Source organism: Tamandua tetradactyla, chromosome 7 (assembly GCF_023851605.1).
Source record: "Tamandua tetradactyla isolate mTamTet1 chromosome 7, mTamTet1.pri, whole genome shotgun sequence".
Taxonomy (NCBI): Eukaryota; Metazoa; Chordata; class Mammalia; order Pilosa; family Myrmecophagidae; genus Tamandua; species Tamandua tetradactyla.
The window spans coordinates 47,420,112-47,437,847 of NC_135333.1; the positions used below are offsets into that span (position 1 = coordinate 47,420,112).

A 17,736-nucleotide genomic window follows, 5' to 3' on the forward strand; every position below is an offset into this window, starting at 1 on the left:
CCTCACAGGTTCTGTGGGTCGGGAATCCAGGCATAGCTGGGTTCTCTTCTTCAGGGTCTCACAAGGCCACCATCAAGTTGTTGGTCAGGGCCGGGGTCTCACCTGAGAGCTTGCCAGGGCAGGAATCCGCTTCCAAGGCCCCATTGTTTTCAGAAGGATTCAGTTTCTGTAGGCCGTTGACCTGCGGGCAAGGGCTCCTGCTGGCTGGGGGTGGGGGCATCCTCAGCTCCTGCCATGTGGATGTCCCCCTCGGGCAGCTCACAACATGGTAGCCAGCTCGGCAGAGCCCGCAGAGAGAGAGATCCGCCAACAGCATGGAGTTAGAACCTCATGTAAACTCTTCATGTTGGTTAGAAGCAAGTCACAGGTCCCACCCGCATTCCAGGAGCAGCTCAAACGGCGAGTCTGGCCACCACAGATGGGCTCTTTCGTTTGAGGTTCTGATTTCATCAGTTATTCTTCCCTCGGGGTTATTTCCAAGTAATATAGTAAATGTTTTAATTCAATCGAATGACTCCTGTGGAATGCATCTCCCAAATCTTGGTACAGTGGATTGCAGCTCCTTCTGTCTTTTGGCCAGTTTTGTGTTTAGCAGATGCATTAAATCAGTAGCCACATAAATTGGTGTCTGTCTGTCTGATGACAGAAGTGAGTCAAGCCATCTCTGACTTTAGGTGGAATTAAATAAGTAGAGAAGTAGAGGTGAAGGGAACCAAATGGTCAGAAATACTGTGCTCGCCTTCCACGGGCCTCCCCCTTCCATCTTCTGTCACTGCAGACAGTGAGGACTTGAACCAGTGAGCCCATTGCCTCTCCGGGACACCAAACTACAAGGGGGAGTGTGGATCAGAACCGATGGAGAGAAAAGCAGCAAGTGAGATGACGGAGGAGGGTCCCCTGAGCTGGGGAAGAAGGAGCAGCCCCTCAGCCTGGAGTGGCAGGACTGCAGGTGGACGTGCTGAGGGGGTGCGTACTGAGGCAGAGAAACAGGAAAATGGTCACATTTACTAATTTTCTTTGGAAGCCAGAAACTATTTGTGTCCATGGGGAGACACAAAGAGGTCAGGAGGCAGAGTCATGCAGAGGACAATGGCAGTGAGAGAAGGGGGCCCAGCACACAGCTGGATGGGCCCTTCCGCAGAAGCATTAACCCTGAGTTCCTCCTTGTCTGTTGTGAACACTTTGCTATATGCAAATTGAAATAAAAACTTCAAGCTGCCACTTTGATTTGATGGGGGCTAATGCTACTCTACTTCGGTCCCCCAAATTTCAGTTTATAAAACCTAAAGCCATTGCCTGTGTGTAAGGAAAGCATCCGCTTCCATGGAGGTTGCCTAAAATGGAATGAAGAACAAGGGGTTTTAGTGCCTGTCATTGGTTATCGGGACAGTTAGAGCTTCATGAGCAGTGAGTACTTTTGACTTGAGTTTGTCACATCAGCCTTTATACTTTATGTAAGAACCAGTTCCCTCATGGCTTTGATGTCCCTGTTCTAGTTAAATGGGATCCTTGGGGCAGGAAAAGTCCTGCTACAGCCGGGTTTACAGTGACTACCTCATTTTCCCGATTTGAAGTTTATGAAGTGCTTTCCTATGCATTACTCAACTTGTCCTCACAACAACCATTTGAAGTTGGTAACCCTTGCTTATCCCCATTTTACAGGTGAAAACCAAGGCTCAGGAGGGTCTACATGCAGTCAAGGGCCTGTCAATAGTAGTGGAGGATGTGGGACACAGGCCCAGGGTTCCATGTCCTCTGTGGAACCCCTTTGCTTCTGCCATCACCTCTAACGGCGTCACCGCGGCCCGTCCCACCCAGCGGCAGGCTGCTGGGACAGTGGTTGAAGGCCCTAACTACTGTCAGTTCCATGTCCCCGGCTCCCTTTCCCCTTTGCAAGTTGTAGGGATGGAAAGGAAAATGAAGAACAAATCAATAGAGAAGCAAAAGAGACGGAAGTACAGATACCGGAGAATTGGAATGTGCCACACGAGTCCCCTGGGTGCTGCCTCCTGAGTTAGAGCTGTGTACTGACAAGCATTAAAAGAACTTTACTGAATACCAGTTTTGCTCTCTGGATCAATCTCAGTTTTTTATTTACCATTACTGTTTCAGCTTAGAATGCAACTTTGCTCCTTCTTCATGGACATTTTTATGTAGGAGCTGACATTTATTGCAGCCAGCATTGACTAGATGTTTAACATCCTTGATCTTATTTATCTTTTGTAGCAGGCATAGGAAGCTAGGTGCTTGCACCCTGTTTCCCCCATTTTACAGAAGAGGACGTGGAAATATGATAGTAATTTGCCCCGAATCTGCCCGTCGGTGGCAGGCAGAGCTCTCACCAAGCCCACACCATCAACTACTGTTAGCTAAAATGCTAAGTTTTTTCCAGGAGTGACGTATTTCCATACCTTTAAATGTTAGTTTGCTTTCTTAACTTGGTGTATTTACTCAAATATTTGAGTATTTCCAAAGTTAGTTTTTTTCTTTACCTTGGTACTGAATATTTCCAAAGTTGGATTCTTTTTCCAATGATCTTAAAGATGAAGTAATTTGAAGTGAATAAAAAGCAAGAATCAGAGTTTTAATTTATCAAGATTGTTAATACTGTATTCCAAGAAGGATATGCTTGCTAAGACACCTAAGATGTTTTAGATTTAATGGAATTAAATTATTATTTTTTAAGCCTTTAGTGTTCTATTGCATTTTTATCAAATAAATAACAAACTCACTGCTTACATCTCTACTCTGGAATCTTGGCTCTCAAACATCTCAAGCTTCATCATTTGGCTGACAACAGCACTACTTCTGGTTTTTAGCAGAGCTCTGCACTTTATTTCCTTATGAATTTATAAGTAGATTTTACTCAGATTTCAATATATAGAGACGCCAACAAGTAATGGATATTAGTTGGGTCATGGGAAATCTATCTGATTCCGATACAGAGTTTACTTAGAAACTTAAGGTTTTCTCAGTTATTGGAAATGTTTCTTTGCTCTTGGTGAACTCTCAGAAAGCATCGCCACTTCACTCCATCAGATTATACTAAAGTTTACCATTTTCATCTAGGCTCCACATTCTTCCTACTTCTTTCAAGAAAAGCAGCTACAATTTGAGGGCTTATTTTACATTTTAGCAATGATTTCATTCTTTAGAATTTTTGAAGTGCGTGACTTCATGATGTTAGAAATGAGCTTAGGCCTTGAGACTGTCAAGCCATTGTCAGTCAGGAAAAGCCAACATTCTTCCCTTGTTTCCTAGGACCTTATATTTTTTTATACCTGAAAGCTATACTGAGGTTTTCTTCTGCTTTAATGCTTCTGTAAAGACTTGGTTGAAAGACTTACAAGTTGTCAAGTTTATGATTCTTTCCCTCTGCATATTCTCCCGAACATACCATTTCAACTGAGTCTTCCTTATTACCCATTTTTCTGACCTTACCAAGCTGAAGATAGCAGTTCTCAAGTGTGGTCTGGGGACTCTGGAGACCCAAGACCCTTTCATAAGAGGTCTGTGAGGTCTACGTTAATAACACTAAAGCATTATTGCCTTTCTCACTTTTATTCTCTTAGGAATGTACGGTGGATTTTAAAGCATTTGTATGGAATGTATGCTTAGGTGTTCTTGGGCTTTAAAGTTTTCTTGGTTTTAATTCCTAATATGGTAAATATGATAAGTATATCCCACATAAACTATATTCTGGAATGGGCAAACTTCTCAATAATTTTTAAGAGTGTAAAGGGTTCCTGAGACTGAAAACTTTGAGAAGTGCTGCTTTAAGAATGTCTCCTGGGTGAAGGAATATTGATTTTAGTGATTTCACAGGATGAACGTTCAATGAATGAAAATTGTGTGCCAGTAGAGGATTTTGCTTGGGAAAGGTTGAAACTTTTCTCTCATTTCTGGATGTTCTCTATAAATAGCTATTAGGTATGCTGTTGTTTTTATGAATTAATCTAATTGCTTGATATTGTTAATTGCTACTGCACCATAATAGGAGAAAAAACATTTTTGATACTGAGAACAGCTCTAGAAAACTTGGCAAGACCTTCCTCATGGCAGAAAAGGATTTTTTAAATGACTACAGTATACCTTTTATATGGTTTTGGTTTCCTGTTAGCATTTAGAAATGCATATTGACTTCACTTAACAGTATTTGGAAATCACATCGGCTCCATCTTCTCATGATTTGTAGTGTAGAAATGCTAGCAAATACAATAATTGGTTTGGGGGAAACAAAAAAATACATAGTTTTATGTCTGGCTTGCATGTGAACACCAGGCATAGAGGGATCATCTCAGAGCTGACAGGGACTTTTTTCCAGATCTATGGGCTTTATCTCACCCTTTATGTGTGTGTGATTTGGGGTCCAAAACATAGGAATTCATTAATTTATTTGACAAATACTCAGGCTGTTATTGCTTTACTTGCTGCAAGGTTCAAAGCTTGAATAGACCTAGATATTTCTGGTTCTTTGACTTTGAAATCCACAGAAAGACAAAGTATGAGTTCTCTATTAAATGGTAGGAACATAAATTCTCTGAATTTAGAAAATGATACTGTATTTTAGCTGTATTACTGTCTCTTTATAGATTACATAAATAATAATTTAATGGCCCAGAGTAAACATTCAGCCAAGGACTAATGACTATTGGGCTGTAAATACAAGACATCCATCATCACTTCTCCCATCCCTCCCTTCCTCTATCTGCCCCCCCCACACTAATCAATAATCAGTTGGAACTCTTTGTCAATGAACCTTAGAAAACTTGACACAGGCGTCAAGCAACCACTAATAGTCTATTAGAGTGGCATTCAAGGTATAAACCCATTTTTCACCTTGCGGGGCATCTACTAAATTATTTAAGACATGCTGGGATGGTAATGTTCTAAATCTACAGGCAACATTTTGTTTTTAAATATTTACAAATTATTTAGGGCAGAAATGGTAAAGTAGCAATATTTATACACGAGTTACTCATCTCTCAATATTTTTCCATTATTTCTCTAAGAAAAAAGTGTTACTGAGAAAATGAAATTGTGTTTCCAAGTTTTTAAATTTTTGTTTCTTTATACAAACAAATGTAATAAACTTTCTTATTTCTAGTCTCCACTGCCCTTGTATGTCTAGACAGCCCCTAGAAAGCCAGGTGATGCTTGTCACTTTCTTGAGGACAAGCAATTGAACATATTCAAATGGAGTCCTGTTCCAAGGTTTTATCTAGGCTTTTTGTTTTCCAACTTTTTGGGTTTTTTTCTTTATTAGAGAACCTGTGTTTACAGAACAATCATGGATAAAATACAGGATCCGCATACACCACCATCCCCAATTACAACTTGCATTGCTGTGCAGCTTTTGTTACAACTAATGATAGCACACATTTTTTTTCTTTTTTTATAGCAATGTTAGAAATTACTTGGTTAACACAAGATTATAATAGTAACAGTAACAATACATCTGCTGTAGTCAGTGATTACAATCCCCCTTTATTTTTGTTCATTCCTCAATCTTGAGGATTGATAATGACCTCTCTGGCTGCTTCAGGCTTTAGAGGAGGAACTTAAATATTAATGGCCAGGGAATTGAATTGTTTTGCTTGCCGTTAAAGATACTCCTTGCTTTTGGGATGGGCTGCTCCATCCTAATCTTTCTGTTGGTTGCCCAGGGCACACCCAAAGAACTGGAGAGCGGACTTCACCACGTACCTGCTGGGCTCAGGGCTCAACCGGCAAAGGCACAATCTGGAGGAGAAAGAGCTTTTCATAGATTCCCAGATAGAGCCCGCTGAGGGGGTGTGGGCTACCGTAGCCATGTGGACTACATGTCTGGACCTCCCCAGGGCCTTCAGGAGCACTTTTGTTTAAGGCTTTGCAGACTGTGGTGGCTTGTGGAATCTGGTTGAGACATGCATCAAAGTAACCTCCGGAATGATGTCCCAGCTCTATTTGAAATCTTTTAGCCATAGAAACTCTATTTTATTTAATTTTCCCCTTTTGATTGAGGTCTTTCTCCAAATGCATCATTGATTAATGTTTGGTTATACTCTCTCTGCACCAGGGGGCTCATCTCTGGGAATCATGTCCCATATGGTAGGGGAAGGGAGTGAGTTTATTTGCAGAGTTTGGAATAGGGAGAGGCCACACTTGAACAACAAAGGAGGTTTCAGGAGATGACTCTTTATTAATTATAATTAGGCTTAATTTCATTATTACAGAAATAAGATTTTTAAAAAACCAATGTACGATAAGAAGCACACATTTACACCCCATAGAAGTATGTAGCTATATGAAGTTCAAGATGCCCCAAAGTTCAAGATGTCAGTTGAGACACCTGCCCTTGTCCCACCTTTACATTCTTACCAGCATCATGTTCATTGACAGATAGAGCATAATTTATATACTTGCCTTGCTTCTCATGTAAAGTTTTTTTTCCCTGAAGTTGAAGCTTTCATCATCTACTGACTGCATGCACTTTCAGAGACACATCAACTGAAACAGTGTAGCCAACAAATAAATTAGGTTGTTTCTGTGGCATGTGACATTTTTCTAAGAATAAAATATACATTCCCATATACCGCCCTGTTGTTGACACTTAGCATTGATGCAGTAACTTGATCCAACTGATGCAAGAATATTAAAATACTACTGTTAACTATAGACCATATTTTGCTTTAGGTGTATTTTTCCCATATACCTCCCTATTATTAACACTTTGTAGTAGTGACATGCATTTGTTCTAGTTCATGTAACACTGAACATCTGCCGTCCACAACAGGGTTCACGGTTATACAGTCCCGTGTTTCATCGTCTAGCTTTCCCTATAGTAACATACACAACCCCACACGTCCTCTTTCAACCACAATCAAGCACACAATTCAGTGCTGTAAATTATCCTCACAATAATGTGCTACCATCACCTCTACCTATTTCTAGACATTGACAATCAACCTTTTAAAAATTCTGCACAAATTAAGCCTCACCTTCCCATTCTATTTCTAGTAACCAATATTCTAGATATTAACTCCAGGTGTTTATTCATTATACTTAGTTTCATATTAGTGAGATCATAAAATATTTGCCCTTTTGTGTCTGGCTTATTTCATTCAGCAGAATGTCCTCCGGGTTCATCCATGTTGTCACCTGCATGAGGACTTCACTCCTGACTGCTGAATAATACTCCTTCATATGTACACCCCACATTTTCTTTCTCCATTTATCGATTGATGGACACTTGGATTGTTTCCATCTTTTCACAATTGTGAACAAGCTGCTATGAACATTGGTGTTCAAGTATCTTTGTCCCTGCTTCTTTCAGTAACAGGATTGATGGATCATATGGCAACTCTATACTTCGCTTCCTGAGGTACCACCAAACCATCTTCCACAATAGCTGCCCTATTTACATTCTCACCAGAAGTGATTTAAATGTTCCTGTTTCTCTACATCCTCTCCAACACCTATAGTTTTTTTTTTAATAGTGGCCATTCTAGTAAGTTTTGATTAGCATTTTCCTAATAGTTAGCGATGTGCACTGTCTTTTCCTGTACTTTTTAGCTATTTGTATTTCCTTTTTGGAAAAGTTACTATTCAAGTCTTTTGCCCATTTTTAAATTTGTCTTTTTATCATTGAGTTGTAGGATTTCAGTATATATTCTGGATATTAAACCCTTATTAGATTTGCACTTTCCAAATATTTTCTCCCACTGAGTAGACTCTACCTTCTAGCTCTTTCCTGGACTCTGTTCAGTACTCGCCTGGCCTTCTGAGCTCCAGGACAGTTGTTTCAAACAGTTACTGCCTGTCCACTAGCTGTTTTTGGAGGAGGAGTAAGTCCTGGAGCTCCCTACTCTGCCACCTTCCCCAGAAGTTCTCCACTTAGTTATTTTTGGTACTCAAGAGAAAATAGCTGTGTCCTTTTCATAGAATATTAAATAAAACAAGTTTCTCCACTGTTTTCAAAATGTCAGATTTGCCAGCTTTACAGCATAACACTAAGGAGCATATGCCATGATTGTTAGGCCAGTTCATAACAATCATTGTAATTCTTGATATTGATATATAGATCAGCTTATAGGGTTTCCTTTGATTTTGTTTGGGGTCATGGGTAACCATGAGCAAGACTTGCCACCCAGACAGAAGAATGTGTCGCATATATTCTAACTTTCATATGCATAGGAATCACCTGGGCTTTTGTTAAACTGCAGACTCTGATCCCGCCATTTGGGGTCTGGGCCTGACATCTTGCATTTCTAACAGGATCCCAGGTAGTAGTGAGGCTGCTGGTCTGCCCACCACAGTCTCTGTAGCACTCTGTTCTTTTGCTTAAATTTCTGCATTTGTTTTGTTTTTATTCTAACAAGGTTACAAAGACTTCAGGTTTGAGACCAATGGAACCAAAAGATATCAAAGCAGTTCAAGAATTAATCAACAGCTACCTGAAGCAGTTCCACCTGGCCCCAGTGATGGATGAAGCAGAAGTGGCACATTGGTTCCTCCCCCAGGAGCATATTATCGACACCTTTGTAGTAGAGGTAAAGATAAGGTGGTAAGACAGTCCTAATGCAGTATGAGAAGACTGTGCAATCAAGTCAGTTCTCTAGAAAGGTTAAAGATCATCTCTTTTCTCTTCCTCCATGACTTACTACTTCTATGCCTAATTTCTGCCCACCCTGATAGAGCCAAATTTTCTTCTCACAGTTTCCAGTCTTTGATAAGATGTTTTTGCTACTTAATAATGAGAAATATGGATACTTTTCTGTTCTTACTGTTGTTTTTCTCATTTTTGAAAAAGGTCAGTTTAGATGATTTTATGAGACTAGGGTAAATGCCAAAGCTTAATATCCTTTGTATTTATGAAACTGGTTGAACTAAATTGCCTTTGGTTGAGATGGCATAATTTAACCACTTTACACAACACTTGTTCAAGGGAAGGAGAAAAAAAAAAGAATCTATGTTTTCTAGAATAGCTTAGATGAATTCAACATGGTGATTTTTCAAATTTTTTTTTCTTAAAAAAAAAGAAAAGCTTGGAATTTGTTGTTTAAATGTTGTCTCACTTGGAAGCTGTTTTGGTTTTCATGGGGATTAGCTGAGAAGTTGGAATTGACTCTGGTTAGTACCTAGAGGAGAAGAAAGACCCCAGGAGGCCATGGGGAAGCTGCTTCAATCTTCCCTTCACCAGTCAGTTATACACACTGGGCTGATAGGGCATCTCCACACTGTCAGGCATTGTCTGTGGGATCAGACAAGGATGGACAGGATGGCTCTGAGGACACTCCTGAAGCACCATTGAGCCATCCTCATTTCTGAGTTTTTATTTCTAAAACCATGCTAGAGTGGACATCTTTGTACATAAAATTTCATGCACTTGTGCAAGTTTCCCCTAGTCAGCAATTCCCAAAGTTTTTGCATTCAGGACTCCTTTACTCTTAAGAATTATTGAGAACCCCAAGAAGCTTTTATTTTTGTGAATATGTCTATAGAAATTTACCATATTCAAAATTAAAGCAAAATTTTTAAAATTTATCATTTCACTTAATAGCAGTATGAAAATAATAAATCCATTATATATTATATAAATAACATGGTTTAAGAAAAATAACTAGTTTCCAAAACAATTAGTGAAAAGAATGTTTTTGTTTTACAGTTTTGCAAATCTCTTTAATGTCTTAATAGACATAAAGATTAATAGAAGACAGATACATTCTCATATCTGTTCTGAGACTGAATCAAAATTCAGTCTATTTTGATATATTGTTTTGGTTGAAGTACATGAAAAAAATAAGACATTTCATGAAAATGAAAAAGAGGAGTAGTCTAATGTCCCTTTTGTTTACTATGGACATTCTTTTTTTTTTTTTTTTATCATGGGCAGGCACCGGAAATTGAACCCGGGTCCTCGGGCATGGCAGGCAAGCACTCTTACCTGCTGAGCCACCGTGGCCCGCCCTACTATGGACATTCTTTTATCTGACATCAGTGAACTTTTTGTATTCTGTTACATTGAAATCCGTTGGTCTATCTTGCCCTTTGAATGAAACTTTTACTAATGTATGATTTTGAAACATGCAGTGCTCATTTGGAAAATACTGGCTCACTGCATTAAGTAAATCTTCCAAAATATTGATGTTTTCTACAATATAACAAAAAAATCATGTTTATTAATATCTTTACCAGTCTCATCAGAAAAGTATATAATGGTGGATACAGATTTTTTTAAACTTTAACCTATGTCTGACAACTCAAATGTTATCATTGCCCACAGATCTTGTCAATGGGCAATGACAGGCCCAAGTCATTCACACTCATCTTCATGATTTGTTCACATTTTTGTGCCAAAAGATACAAGTCCAAATGATAATAATCATTCAAAGGTAAAAATGGTGTTCCATGAAAAAGAGTGGCTAATTTAGCTCAGAGCTTAATCACAAAAGTACTTGTACCTGAGACAGATTTTGTATTCAGTATGTGACAGAAGTGCTTTCTAAGCACTTTCCATTTCATGACATGGAATCTGAAAAAGATGTGCATTGTCTGACTTCTGGGTTCCTGGTCCAGCATGAAACAAGCTTGGAAGTTGTCCCTCCGATCCTAACAACAAGACAAGAAAACAGAATGAATGGAAAAATAACAACTCTTCTTGGTCCCATCAGAGAATTGAGGTCACAGGGCAAACCACTGCCTCAAAAACAGGAGAGAAACAGATAAAGACCTCAGACTACCTGAAAAAAAGCCCAGAAACATGTTCTCCACTGGAACCAGTACCGGTAGCAATGCCTGAAGTGTGATTGACAGATTGCTAGAGGTGTGAACTAGTTTGAGAGTGAAAGACTCAGGTGGGGGGCCCAGATTTTTGTTTGGCTGGGAGGGGATGCATTCTTTATTGAGTTTTACTTCCAATAGCTCTGCCATGTTCTCACAGTACAGACTGGAAAAAATTCCTGCATGCTTCCCGCAGTGGGAAGAGGAAAGTACCCACTTTGAAATATACTCAGAGTAGTCTGTGCTAAAAGTTCTCCCCTCCAACAAAACTGGTTCACCAGAACCTGCATGACTTGGGTTTTAGCAGAGCTAACAGACCTGGGGAAAGGGAGCTACCCAATCCCTCTAGCCTCTTTCTCACTAAAAGGGGGAGGAAGCAGCTGAGAAACACTTGTAAAGGTCACAGCCCAGGAGCACAGGCTCTAAAAAACTTGAGACCAAATCACAGGATTATATAGCACTTTTCCTCTTCCAGCACCTCAGCATGACATCAGTAGAGCTTCTGTATAATAGCAGGAGATTATAACGGAAAGAACCACAAGGCTCAGGCACAGCAAGGAAGACAAAAACAAGGAAACCAAAGGGAATCATAGCCTCTCACACCTACAGCTACATCAAACAGTGAACAGCCTAATTCATCCCCAGGTAAACATAAGACCTCACGCTAAAAGCCTGTTTGCCTCGGTAACTTTTGTCTGGTTCATCATATCCAGCTTTCAATAAAAATTTACAAGAAATATTAAAAGGCAAAACCCATAGTCTGAAGAGAGAGAGAAAGCATCAAACTAGACCTAGATGTGGTGGAGATGTTGGAATTACCAGACCAGGAATTTAAAATAACTATCGTCAATATGCTAAGGGTTCTAACTGAGAAGTGAAGAACATGCCAAATTAAATGGGTACTATAAGGAGAGAGAAATGGAACACTAAGAAAGAATAAAAAAGAAACGCTAGAAATAAATGCTATAACCAAAATGAACAATGCCTCTAAGGGGCTCTTCAATAAACTGGACACAGTAGAAAAAAGAATCAGTGAGTTTGAAGAGATGTCAACAGAAACTTCCAATACTGAAATGCAAAGAGGAAAAAAAATGAAAAAAAAAAAGAAACAATATCTGAGATCCATGGACAAATTACAAAAGGTATAAAAAGATGTGTACTTAAGAGCGGAGAGTTCATAAAATCAATATATCTTAATGTTTCATCAATGACATGCTGAGGTGAAATTGATATTTCTTTTAACCGGAGGGTGTAGTGTTGAGGAAAATGATGACTATGAGGACTGTTTGATGTCACTGCCTTATTCTGTGCTAAGGCACCAGCGCCTTTACCCACCATTGGTGCAGATGTCCACATGGTAAACAAAGCCAAAAACTTAGTATCACTACGAAAATAGTTTTGATATCACAGGACTCCCTGAACGGGTCTCAGGTACGCACAGGGGTTCACAGATCACACACTTTGAAAACTTCTGCTCTAGGGTATATCCTAAGTGGAACTGCTGTAGTCAAAGGGTCAGATACATTTTTAACATTACTGGAGATTCCCAAATATCTAAGCAGCTCATTAGCAGAGTATTAAGTTCCAATTTCCTTGCATCCTCACCAACACTTGGCATTATCAGACTTTAAATTTAGACCAATCTGGTGGCTGTGAAATGGTATCTTGTTTTTAATTTATCCTCATTAGTAATGAATTTGAGCATCTTCTCCTAAATCTGTCAGCCATTTTTATTTCCTCCTATGAGTTGGCGCTCATATTTTTCCTGCTTTTCTTTTCTGGTTGTAATTTTCTCATTGGTTTTTAAACATTTTTTCTTACATTCTGAATACTGATATTTTGCCAGTTATATGTATTGTAAATATCTTATTTTGGTCTATTAGTCTTTTGTCATGGGTTTTACATGTGATCAGATATAACAATTTTCTCTTTTGCAGTTTTTGCTTTCTTTATTTAGGTCTAATATCCTAGAATTTATTTTTTTTATATGGTGTGAGGTGGAATTTAGTGTTTTTTCTGTATGTTTAGTCAGTTGCCTTACTATTCTTACTGACTAGTTTGTCCTTTCCCCACACATTTGTGGCAGCTCCTTTCTTCCTATAATAAGCACTATACATATGAATAGATTCGCTTCTGAACTGTGTTCTGTTTCATTGTTCTATATGTCTGTCTGTCCCTCTACAATATAGTTTTTCCCTTTAACACTACAGTTGTCTCCCTCATTCTTTTTCTTCTTTAAAAAGTTTATGTAAAAATTAACTCAACTGATAAGGATAGATACTCTGAATTTTCTGCATGAGTTTCTGTAAACCTACAACACCTCTATCTGGCTAATCCAATGCCTTCTATTCCTAGTTTGGTAATGGTTTCTGCTTTGTTTTTTAAAATCACGAATTGATATTAAATTTTTTACATCAACTTTGAGATATAGTTTACATAACATAAAATGAACAGGTTTTAAGTGTATAGTTTCATGAGTTTTGATAAATGATTACATCTATGTAATCACAACCCCAATCAAGCTATAGAAATTTTCCATTTCCCTAGAAAGTTTCTTTGCATTCTTTTGCATCCCTCTTCCACTCCCAACCCCAGGCAACGAGCGTTTTCATTTCTATCACCATGGATTGGCTTTTGTCTGTTCTAGCTCTTCCTATAAATAGAATCATACAGTATGCACACTTTTTCCCTCAACACAGAATCTGTAAAACTTATCTATATTGTTTCTTGTATCAATAGTTTGTTCATTTTTATTGCTAATATTTTATTGTATGTGTAAACCACAATTTGTTTACCCAGTCTCCTGCTGATAGACCTTTGGATCATTTACAGGTATGGCTATTGTGAATAAAACTGCTATGGGCAATTGCATACCAGTGACTTATTTATTCTTGAAAAGAGAAAAGAGTGTAGGTACATGTCTAACTTTATAAGAAGCTGCCTGACAGTTCCCAAGGTGGTTGTACCACTTTGCACTCTCCCCAGCAGTGTGTGAGCGTTCAGTTGCGCCACATCCTCATCAACATTTGGTATTGCCTGTTTCCTAACTTTTAGCCATTTTGGTGGTATTCCATTGTACAGGCATGCCTTGCTTTATCATGCTTCACAGATAGTGCATTTTTATAAATTGAAGGTTTGCAGCAACCCTGCATCAAGCAAGTCTATCAGTGCCATTTTTCCAACAGCACATGCTCACTTGGTATCTCTACGCCACATTTTAATTAAGGTATATACATTGTTTTTTCAAATGTACCTTGTACACTTAATAGACTACAGTATAGTGTAGTCATAACTTTTATATGTGCTGGGATACCCCCCAAAATTGTGTGACTTGCTTTATTGCAGTATTTGCTTTATTGTGCTCTAGAACCAAACCCGCAATATCTCCAAGGTATGTCTAGTTATAATTTTCATTTACCTGATGACTGTAGGTATGGAATATCATTTCATGTATTTATTGGCCATCCATATATGTTCTTTTGTCAAGTGTTACTTGGAGCCTTTTTATTGGATTATCTGTCTTATTGAGTAATAAGAGTTACTTTTATATTCTGGATATAAGATTTTTGTCATCTATATTTCTGTGTTACCTCTCTACCTACATATACTTAATGAATATTTCCCTCTCAGTCTGTGGCTTGCCTTTTAATTCTCTTAATCATATCTTTTGATAAGAAAAATTGTTTCTTTATGTTTCACATGACTCATCTAAAGAAATCTTTCCTATCCTAAAGTCATGAAGATTTTCTCCTAAATTGTCTTTGAGAAGCTTTATGACTTTAGCTTTTATGTTTTGGTCTATGAACCATTCTGAATTATTTTTTTATGATGTAAGGGTCAAGGTTCATATTTATTTCACACAGTTATCCAATTGATCCAGCATCATTTGTTGAAAAGATTTTCCTTTCCCCCTTGAATACTTTGGTCTCTTTGTGGAAAATCAATTGATTGGGTAGGTGCAGATCTGTTTCTGGATTCCCGTTATGTTCCATGGATCTATCCTTATTCCATACCACTGATTACAGTGGCAACATAGTCTTGAAATCAGGTAGTCTAAGTCCTCCATCATTGTTTTGGTTTCTCTGGGTCCTTTTATTTCTGTACAAATTTTAGAATCAATTTTTCAATTTCTATCACAAATGTCTTCTGAGATTTTGTTTGAGTTTGCAATTGAACTTATAGGTCAATTTGGGAGAATTGCTCTGTTAATAATACTGAGTTATCCAATCCATGAACATTGTATAACTTCATTTATTTGGGTCTTCTGTAATTCTTTTCAGCAGTATTTTGTGGGTTTCGGTGGGAAGGACTTCCAAGTCTCTTATTAAATTTATCCCTAAATATTTCATGTTTCTGATGCTATTCTAAGCTGTATTATTTTGTCAATCTCATTTAATGCTTACTTGTGGTTAGCATATAGAAATATTTAATTTCCTGTACATTGATTTCCTATACTGTGCTTCATAAATTTACTTACTAGTTTTAGATTTTTGATAGATTTTTAAATATTTTCTAGATAGATAATCATGTCATCTGTGAGACAGTTTTATTCTTCCTTTCTAACCCTTTGCCTTTTTTTTTCCTTGCCTTACTGCACTGGCCGGAATCTCGAGTACAATGTTGAATAGAAATAGGGATTGGACATCTTTGACTTATTACTAATATTAGGGGAAATTTGTTCAATATAGGAACATTTTGTAGCTGTATGGTTTTTTTGTGTGTATGCCCTTTATCAGATTGAAGAAGTCCCCTTCTGTTCTTAGTTTGTGGAGAGTTTTTAATCTTGACCTGGAGTTGAATTTTATTCCATGCTTCTTCTACATCTATTTAAATTGCCAGATGGAACCATTTTTCACGTTTTTGTTTAACCCCTACTTAGCCATGATATATTTTATTTACACACACATACATACATTAGATTTAGTTTGCTAATATTTAGTTAAGATTTATTCATCTACACTTACAATTGAGGTTGACCTACAATTTTCCTTTCGTCTCTGTCCTTAACCTGTTTTGAATCAAAGAGGAGCTTGCCTTCTTTTCTTTCCTCTGGACCAATTAATGCAATGTATAGATTATTCATTCCTAAAAGATTTGGTAGAACTTGCCTATACAATACCTAGACCTGGTGCTCTTTTTGTGGTTATATTTTTTCTTAATTTGTGGGTAAGTTTTTTTCAATTAAAGAGTTGACTGGATATGATAGACAGTGGGAAGTACCAAAGAAAACGATTATTCCATTCTTTCTCAAAAGTTGGGTTGTGATTCTAGTAACATTTTATCAGCGAAGGAGGAAAAAAAATTCATTATAAATGTGAATATGAAGAGTTGGTTTTTTAGAAAGCAGACGATGATAATTGGGAGAGAGCTAATCAGGTTTAAAGATACCTTCAGTAATCTCAGAATATGTACGTACCTATAAATTACAGCATTGATGAATTCACAGTAGAATCCAAAATCCTCATTAAAGCTGAAGGTTTAAGTCTTTAATTCATCTTTTCTGAGCTGCTGATGTGGAGCAATAGTGAATCATTTTTGCTTAACCTCTTTAATTTCTTAATGTCTGAAAAAAGGTTTAATGAACCAGAAGCATTCAAAACCCAGATAAGCCATCCCTCTTGAATTCTCTTTTCTGTGAAAGAAGTACTAGCAATGGAATGCATATGATCTAGCCTTCTCAGCCATATAATTCAAATATACCTTATTCCATAGGCTGTGAGACCACTACAGCTAATTAAAACAACATCAACAATACTGGCCAATTTCTCATATATTTGTATTTATGCATTGTCTCCCATTTTATTTTTGTGAAGTGAAAGTTTTGATTGTTGCAGATTCTCAGTTATTCACACATGCCTATTGGAACAATGCCAATACCTTTCAAAAATTTCAAAAAAACAGCCTCCAAACTCTATCCAACTTCACTTTAAGCTGTTAAAATTCTTCCCCTGCACTAAGAATATATTAGTTATCATACAGTATCTTTTAGCTGGAGAAGAAGGCAGCCTTCTGATCCTTTGAGCTCTTATTTCTGGAAAAACAGTGAATCTACTTTCATCACTATTACATAAGTCTTGAGAGACTTGTTGTCAACCTAAAGGTATTTTTTTTTTCTCAGAGCATTCTGCTTCCTAAGAGCTTTATACAAACGGCTGACAAGCACTAAGGGCACATTTCACACTCTTCTTGGTGTTCTTGGCTGCTACACTGTAAGGGCTCTAAATCAGATGCCTCAGAAAGAAGGGTGGTGGCATTGCTTTTTTGTTCTAACAGAAAGTAATGATGCAAACCAGAGATCAAAATGTTAGCTTAAGCACATGGATTAGACTTTTTCAAGGAGATATTTACCTACATTACCTTTGTTCTTTAGAGTTCAAATGGAAAATTAACTGACTTCCTGAGCTTCTACACACTCCCTTCAACAGTCATGCATCACCCAGTTCATAAGAGCCTCAAAGCTGCTTACTCCTTCTACAACATTCACACGGAGACTCCCCTCCTGGACCTCATGAATGATGCGCTCGTTATAGCTAAATTGGTAAGCAACTCATTCCTTTCTTGTGCAAAATATGGGCACCAAAATATGTCATTTTGTTATATCCCACACAGGTGGAATTCACTCCAGATATTTTTTACTTGACTGAAGAAAGAATTTTGATAAGACTTTCTTTTAAAACTTTAGTTACTATTTTCATCAACTCCATTGCAATAAATAAATTTTAAAAAAAACAAGAAAAATGGTTTGTACACAACAGAATAATCTAACCCTTATATAAAGAATACATAAAACCCATAATATAAGGCAAAAACATGAGTAAATGTGTTGTAGCAAATCGGCAGCAGTAAATTTTTTGATTGAGTGGTCTCTGAATTTTTAAACCTGAAGGAATTCAGTTCAAAATGTACCTTAATATACTGTGTTACTTTTCTGTTTCTGCAGTGTAGGCACTGGGACAGTTGTAAAATTCTTGCTAA

General features: G+C 37.7%; 1 protein-coding gene across 3 annotated transcripts in view; it reads left to right on the forward strand.

The window, feature by feature from the left end:
• NMT2 (N-myristoyltransferase 2) overlaps positions 1–17,736 on the forward strand; it is a 68,806-nt gene that overhangs the window by 45,025 nt on the left and 6,045 nt on the right. For 2 of the 3 annotated variants that reach the window (XM_077169331.1, XM_077169332.1), the window contains exons 9-10: positions 8,361–8,531; positions 17,132–17,299. In XM_077169331.1, coding sequence (XP_077025446.1) covers positions 8,361–8,531; positions 17,132–17,299 — 339 coding nt within the window. Of the gene's footprint in view, positions 1–1,662; positions 4,888–8,360; positions 8,532–17,131; positions 17,300–17,736 lie in introns of those variants that run through there. The other variant, XM_077169333.1, reaches the window with a different exon arrangement.